General features: G+C 45.4%; 1 protein-coding gene across 1 annotated transcript; it reads right to left on the bottom strand.

Moving 5' to 3' along the window:
* Positions 1-227: 227 nt before the first annotated feature.
* eef1e1 (eukaryotic translation elongation factor 1 epsilon 1) lies at positions 228-7,802 on the bottom strand. The gene is made up of 4 exons (XM_048267217.1): positions 7,713-7,802; positions 6,635-6,832; positions 3,224-3,319; positions 228-2,165 (listed from the first exon to the last, which is right to left on the bottom strand). Exons 1-4 carry the CDS (start codon positions 7,794-7,796, stop codon positions 2,022-2,024), a joined length of 522 nt encoding a protein of 173 aa, XP_048123174.1. The 5' UTR covers positions 7,797-7,802; the 3' UTR covers positions 228-2,021.
* Between the last annotated feature and the right edge of the window lie 310 nt (positions 7,803-8,112).

The raw sequence follows: 8,112 nt of genomic DNA, 5'->3' as shown, positions 1-8,112 counted from the left end.
CTTCAGAGTTTACACTTCTTTCTCATACACACCTCTTTGTTCGAAGCAAACGGACTCGCAGTGGAAACGCAGCACATGTCAAAAGCCAGATTCTTTGCATTCTACAGCAGAAAGGGATTTGTTACTGATTGCAGCCGGACACACAGAAATGAGGGAGTGTGTGTGTGTGTGTGTGTGTGGGGTGGGGTTCAAAAAAAAAAGAAAAAAAGAAAGACGACTCGTAAGACTGCACTTAATGGCTTTGTGTTTTCCCTTTTTATTCATTGGCACAGGACGACAAGTTCTGTTGACGTTAAATCACACAAACCTCAGCTTTAAAGCAGCAGACATTTCATAAAGAAGGCTTAAGGGGTAGGGGAAACACAATAAAAGATCAGAGGAGGCAGAGAAGAGTTTTTATCAGCGTAATGCATTGCAGATAGGCAAATATGCAATATGACCAACTTTCATTACACAAGGATTTTCCACTGCAAACGAAAGGGGACAGACCGACTCAGAACCTTATTGGCCATGTGCTGCACGAAAGGCATGTAGCCTACAATCCTACACAATGACAACGCTAGCTGTACTGCAGTGTACCACGGCTTCATATTGCAACAAGGAATATGTCTAACCCATACCAAAAATATAGATCACAAACAAGTGAAACATTGTTACATTATTCATGACTTCATGGCTGGAGCCCTGGTTGCTCATTTCACATTGTCTAGCCTAAAGAATGGATTGCACTGGTTATCTGCACGACAGCTGGCCTTATGAACTCCAGAGCATTTCAAGCGAAGTTCAGCTCAGCCATCGGGAGCAGACGCTCGCAGCCTTTCCGACACTGAACAAAAAAAAAAAAACCTTGCAGCCGAGCGAGGCCATTGTTTTCAGAGAGAGGAAAGCGCGTCTGCGCCAGGGCTTGTTGTTGTGTCACTGGTGGATTTCCCAGCCCACGGTGCGGCCAGGGGGGACGTGGGTAAAATGAAATGACACACGATGCGTGGACGTTACCCGCAGCAACCCAGTGGATGTACTGTAGCAACTGCAGCAGCAATAGCTATCTGCTCCATCTCTCCCTCGCTCTGTCTCTCGTTTGTTCCTCAACCACAGCTGGTGCTGCAGGCTGGCCTCTGGCCCTCAGCATAAACACAGGCCAAGTCGAGCCGAAGCGACTGATCTGAACTACAGGCTACTGCCCACACGAGTGGTGGGAGACGAGAGAGAGAGCGAGAGAGAGAGAGAGAGACAGAGAGAGAGAGAGAGAGAGAGAGAGAGAGAGAGGGAGAAGAGTGGGTGAGTGAGAGAAAGAAAGATGGGGGACTGAAATGGAGACAGATAGGGAGTGGGGTAAAGGCATGAGAGAGGCTGAAATGTATGAGGCTTCATAGATGCAGATGTAGTGGGATATGTGTGTCATGGCGTGTGTGTGTGTGGCCAAGATTGCCTGGCTGTTCAGTTGTAACAGAGAAAGCCAAACTGTCAAATTTGACTTGGAAGATGAACAAAGGAGAAAAAAAAACAAGAGGCAATTTGATCCCATTGTGGACCAGTTTTCCTCTTTTCACATCTGGCTCAAATGTAGACAAACCTTAATACATCTAATAGCCATTGTTATTCCTAGCAGTCCCTTGTGTAGTGGCATCCTAACAGCCTTATAGCCATCCTTGCAAACATAAGTTAACACAAAAACCATGGATTCCAATGATAAAAACAAACAACACTATGACATAGGAACTAAACACAAGAGCACCAGGTTGGAGAACACTATTGCGTACTAGCTTGCCTTCTTCCTCTACCTTTGGGGAGGCAGACCCTGATCATTAAGTTGGGGACGCTAAGCAGATTAGGATGGAATTTGCCTTCAGATACCCCCCTCCACAAAGCCAGTCAGCAGCCAAATAGTCACCCGGCCCCTTCAACCACATAGTGGCCCCATCCATGATGCCCACCTGTTTTGCTTTGGACGATGGGGGCGTGTGTAGAGGCTGGAGGTGGTCGGGGGTGCGTGTGTGTGTGGAGGAAAGGGGTGGAAGAGGTCAGTGGTGGCCGCTGGTGTAGACTCTGTTCCTCAAGACCACTACAGGGGGCAGGTGGTGCCGGACGCCGGGGTAGTGCTGCATGTGGTCGAACCATCGGGTCACGTTCAGGTACTTCTCCTTGTCCATTACAGCTAAGTCCATCTGAGAGAGAGAGAGAGAGAGAGAGAGAGAGAGAGAGAGAGAGAGAGAGAGAGAGAGAGAGAGAGAGAGACAGAGAGAGACAGAGAGACAGAGAGAGAGAGACAGAGAGAGAGAATTTTATTATAATACTCTGTTTTGGCAACACTAAACTGCCAATGAACAGTTTTGCAAATAAGGCTACTTTGCATTGAACTAACTTAGGTAAGACTGCGAGTGGAATGAGAGGCAGCTGCAAGGTTATAAAGAAGATGAGGTACGCAGCCAGAAACACAGCCACCAAGTGAGAGAGAACAAATTAGTTCAATTTGTGAAAATAGGTTATTGGATGTTTTTTTTTCTCCCCAAAGTGACTGACTGAAAAAGCTAAATTACAAAATTCCTGCTCTTTCAGAGAGCCATTTCTCACATCTGAGGAAAAAAAGTTGTGGAACTGAGCCCGATAACTGCAGGGGATAATAGAATGTTAAAGACCACGGCGAATACTCGAATGAAAAGGGTGCTGGAGGTAAGGAGTGCCATTTGGCATCTTTTGAAAAAACGTGTTCAGGTAGGAGTGCGGTGGTGGTGGAGGAGAGTCGGAGAGGGGGAGTCACACGCCCGAGCTTGCGGAGCAGGAGCGGGAGCTACCGTGTGCCTGGGCGACCCTCGTTGCGAGGTTAACGACTGTGATTAAAAACAAATCTGACTCTCTTGTGCCTCGTGGCTGGTGGCAACGTTCCATTGCCGCCACACCAGCTGACATTTATGAACATGTGATCCACCCACCACCACCATCACCCTGACGGATCACACACACACACACACACACACACACACACACACACACACACACACACACAAAGAAGAGACACTTTTCTGACGACGAGTTCAACCCCCTTAGGGCCCAAAAAACTTCCTTGGCCCCCTTCCTGGGCTGAAGACATCACTGCATCTTGTGTCAAGTTGCCTGCTCATGCCCTTTAACCATATGACTCTTCAATTGCAAGCCGAGCGTTGACAAACTGCCTTTTACTTCTAATATGATTGAAGTCAGGAATAATTACAGAGCTGCTACTTACGATGACGGGGTGCAGGCCATAGTACATGAGTGGGTCGGCGATGGTGATGTGATTCCCTGCCAGGTAAACTTTGTCCTCTAGGTATGTATTCAGATCCTGATGAGGGCAAATGAGAGGAAAACACACACATGAATGCAGCGGTTGGTATGTGTGGGTGGGTGTGTGTTCTGGTATGAATTTTAGTTGGAAGAATATCAGTAGAACAAAAAAAAAAAAAAAAGAGTTTTAGAATAGAAAGAGAATAGGTTTTATGCTGAAAATGTAATACTTTCACCTTAACTAGGAAGATTAAATTGTAGGTTTCCACAACTTAACCCGGTAGTAAAAAAAAACGTGTTTTATTAAAATTTACTAATGTCAACATAGGTAAATAATGCTTGATCTACCATCTCCTAAAGCAAAATATTTTAGCTAACATTGTCCAGAACATTTAAAACCACTTTAAACCATACACATCTGAACATTTACATGATAAAAAAAAGAAGAACATTTCTTCAGTGGCTGACAAACGGTTCCAAAGTCACCAAATGAAGGGAACATAATTAATGAATTTGTCCCAAGGACAGAATCAGTGGCAGGTAAAATAATACACTCACGCCCAACTTGATATGTATTTAACCTATATATCTGCGAGTGCGTGACGGTGGGGGGTTTGTGTGTGTGTGTGAATAATGTGATGTGACCTGAGGGGAGGAATGCGCTCTGAACTCCGGCCTCGCCGGCCCCGGCACACAGATGCCTCTCAGGGGCCGCGCACGTTCCCCACCCCACCCCACCGCATCAAACCACCCTCCACTGAATCTAACAATCTAATGAAGCTTCTAGAAAAGTCAGTAAATGGAAAAAAAAAAGGTGAGGGGGCGAAATCTGTATGTATGTGTGTGTGTGTGTGTATGTGTGTGTGTAAGAAAGACTGTGTGCATATGTGTGTGTATGTAAGAAAGAGTGTGTGCATATGTGTGTGTGTGTAAGAAAGAGTGTGTGCATGTATGTATTTGTGTAAGAAAAAGTGTGCGCATGTGTATGAAAGAGAGTGTGTGTGTGTGTAAGAAAGTGTGTGCGTGTGTGTGTAAGAAAGTGTGTGCGTATGAAAGAGAGAGAGTGAGTGTGTGTGTGTGTGTGTGCGTGCATGAGTAAGAGTGGTCTGCAGGTCTCGCGGGACAGGACCATCTTTAGCACTGGCGCGGCGCAGCATCTTCGGGGCTAATGGAGTCAGCGTGCGGCAGGAAGTGAGTGCTGCCAAGCAAGGCATGAAGCAGAGCAGACTCCTCCGCCGCTTCCCTCGCTCCTCTCCTCCCTGCTTCCCTGCCTTTCTCCCCTACAGCTATGGAGGAGCCGCCGCCGCAGCAGCAGCAGCAGCAGCAGCCTAGACTTGGGCCCAGGCGGACTGGAAAGGGAGAGAGAGCGAGGGAGAGACAGAGGGAAAGATAGAGAGAGACACCAAGAAAGAAAGAAAGAAAAAAAGAAAGACAGGCAGCCACAGAGACACAAATAGATACAGACAGATAGATAGACAGACAGAGAGAGAAAGAGAAAGAAACCTCCCTCCAGTCCATTCCAGACCTTGCTCAATACCATGTAGTACAAGAGTCAACCCCCCCCCACACACACACCACCACGCCTCTCGACTTATCCCCCCCATACACTGATATTTACTCATACTGCTGCTGGCTGGAATCTATGCAGCATAATACAGCCAGTACCTAACCTTGCTTTCTGAAACCCCAAAAACAGCAATATGGGTTAATATACTTAACAATGAATGCAAAAAAAGCACACCTGCAGTTAAAAAAGTGGTTATCCAACACTGGATACACGTTGGCTAGATTTGATCTGGGGTTGCTCCTTTACACTATAATTGTAAGAAGTGTTGAGGAGGAGTATGTCATTTCTTCTGTTCGGAATCAGAATTAAATAAGGAGGAATTTGGTTCCAGCTCATCAATAAGACATTGTCTGGGAACTCCAACAAAACCCTTCATTTTGTTCTCCAAAACAAAACACTCCATAAATGGACATGTCTGTCAGCTCAAACAAGACTCAAACATAAAGCGATATGGTTGAGTCCTAAACACCACACACACACGTCCTGCCACATCAGTCAAATCCGTGCCTCTATTTGTGGCAGCCCTCGCTCTCCCTCAATCCTCCTGTTCCTTGCATCCTGACGGTGTTTTGACCATTTGTCCAGCTCTCCTGAGCGGCCCAGACAGTGGACAGTAGGCCCCTGTGGGCACAGCACCGCATGGTGACCGCATGGCGACAATGCTGGACCTCTGTTGATTACGTCTCTAAGTGCCACCATTACCAGTCTCTCCCCACACTATCATTCTGGAGCAGCATGACATTGTGTGTGTGTGTGTGTGTGTGTGTGTGTGGAACACACACTCACACACACACACACACACACAGCCGAGAGGCGCCTGTCTCATAGTGGCTCAAGCGGCTGCTTCACGCTGCTGACAGTGAGATGGAGAGGAGTGGACAGACACCCTGATCTAGACATTTAATCCTAACCGATTCCTAAACTGGACTGTATGGTGCATAAACTCACCATCGCCCTAAAACATGTCAATTAGATAGAGCCAGCCTCTTCAGCCTCATCCGGCACACTGATGCTCATTACTAAAGTAATAGGGGCGCCGTCAAGCAGCGCATGGAGCTTCAGCTCTAAGGCTGTTAGTGTTGTCGTCTCTACTCTTGGATCTTCCAATTGTGGCATCGGTCAGTCAATCACTGTGCCAGTGAGGGCCAGTCTGTGTGAATTAAAGTAGCACTCCAGTCTGAAATGTTTCTCGTGCTGTGCAAAGATTTGGTTTGGCACCACTTGTCAATCTTTGCAACAGGGATGGATTCAGGAAAAATATGGATTCTGCCTACAGAGATTTGTTCAGTTTTTAAAAAAATCAATTTTCCCAGACGGTCTTCTCAATCATTCATACTCACTAAACTTCATTAAGATTTGAGCTCAACAACCATCACTTAACATTACCTTTTATGTTTCAAAACTGAAGGAGTTATGAGGAGTTATGAACTGAACTGAAGGAGTTTTGTAGGGGTACAATTATCTACAGAAGCTGAGCACAGCTTATGCACTTACATGTTATACATTAAGAACTGAAAATATTTAAAATATGGTAGATCATTATCACCAGAAAAAATAACTGTTCCATTTAACTGAAAACTTTCAGATGTTGATGGCCATGGATGTTGTGGGCTCAGAGAAGCATACCCAGTGGCTACCAAATGAAATGAATGGGAGGCACGCTTCATAAGCTAAGGGAAAGGGTTCTTTATGTCAAATGTCAGGAAGACTAAATATTGTGCTATCCAACCAAGCCTTTAGTGACAGTGCAACATTCTTGGCCGGGCGATCACATGTCTTTCCCTGAAACAGGATAGTGTGGCATACCTTCAGTATGGTCTTGATGTCCTCTTTTACACAACACTCTAGCCTGGCAACTCTGTACTCCAGCCACTGTTGTACCACGGCTCTCTCCTCTGCGGATTTTCCCAGAAGGTCAGGTCTCTTCGCCTCCTGGGTCAGCTGGGTGGCGATGGTCACCAGTCCAACCAGACCAGGTCCACTGTTGCTCTGGAGAACAGGAACCTAAAACACAACACACTCAAACATTAGACTGTTACCAGCAGTGGTGTAGTCTACTTGATATGCAGGACTATGCAGTAGACCCACTTAAAAAAGTATCAACTTCAAGGTATACCCACTTAAAATAGGCAAGGATATGTATTAACATTTGGGGTACAACACAGTATATCCACAGCTAACTAGACTACACCACTGGTTACCAGTACAGTAATCAAGTCAAGAAGTTGATGGTACAATTACATGAAAATGATAATATACAGTGCCAATTATGTTCAATTTAACTGACATGGATAGCTGTAACGTGATGTGCACTACAAGCTAGCCACTGCAACCTCTATAACACCATTTAATAGTTACGTTAAATCTAAAATGTCATGTCACCCCTTCGGAACCGTTGCATTTACCTTTCCATACCGTATCATGGTCTAACGTTAGGCTACATACACATGGCTCAGGTTTAAGTCAATCGGTCTGCATATTAACCTGTACTTTTCCTAAACCTGCCTCGGCTGGGCAGTGGGCAGGACCTGTGATAGTTCGGTGCATAGGCTACGTTAACTTAAGATACCACATTAGCATATCTGCATTAACGTTTTAGATAAACAATAGTGGCGTTATATTTGCCGCGTTCATGGCTTTCACTCATTCACTTACAATATCAAACAGATCAATGACCACACATCGAAAGTGGCAAAACAGACAATATATTCATTCATTGGACTAGCCGGCTAAGTTTGCTAGAGAGCTAACGTTAACCATATCACATGCATGGCAATTGTACATATCACGGCATGTAGTAGGGCACTTTCTCATTTTCAGCAACACGTCCGAATTAGCAATACATTTGTCCCATCATCTGATCCTAAAAACCTCCCCAAATCACCTTTCTGTCTCCCTGTGTGCTGTATTTATTAGGCTTTTTTAATCCAAGAAATTTCTCCAACGAGGACAGCTCTCTCAACGCCATCTTGGCTGCTGATTATTGAGTGACACGAAACCCCAAACCCATTGGTCCAATCTGTGCAGGACCCGCCTACCAATTTTAAATGGACAAAAAAGACAACAAGGCTCGAGGAGGCAGGCACACAGTGACCTATTGCTTTCTGCACATTGCATCAGTGAGTTTGATTTACTTTCAATGCGCAGGGGCAATACTTTCAATGTAAAACGCAACGAAAACATGTACTCTGTTTATTATGTTACTTATTTGTCACAAATTATTTCTACCCAGGCACCCTGCACAAAAAGAGAATGCTTCCAATTTTGTTTAGACTTAATTCCAT

Source organism: Alosa alosa, chromosome 16, assembly GCF_017589495.1.
Source record: "Alosa alosa isolate M-15738 ecotype Scorff River chromosome 16, AALO_Geno_1.1, whole genome shotgun sequence".
Taxonomy (NCBI): Eukaryota; Metazoa; Chordata; class Actinopteri; order Clupeiformes; family Clupeidae; genus Alosa; species Alosa alosa.
The sequence above is the reverse complement of the archived record's forward strand: the minus strand, read 5'-3'. Positions and strand labels throughout refer to the sequence as shown.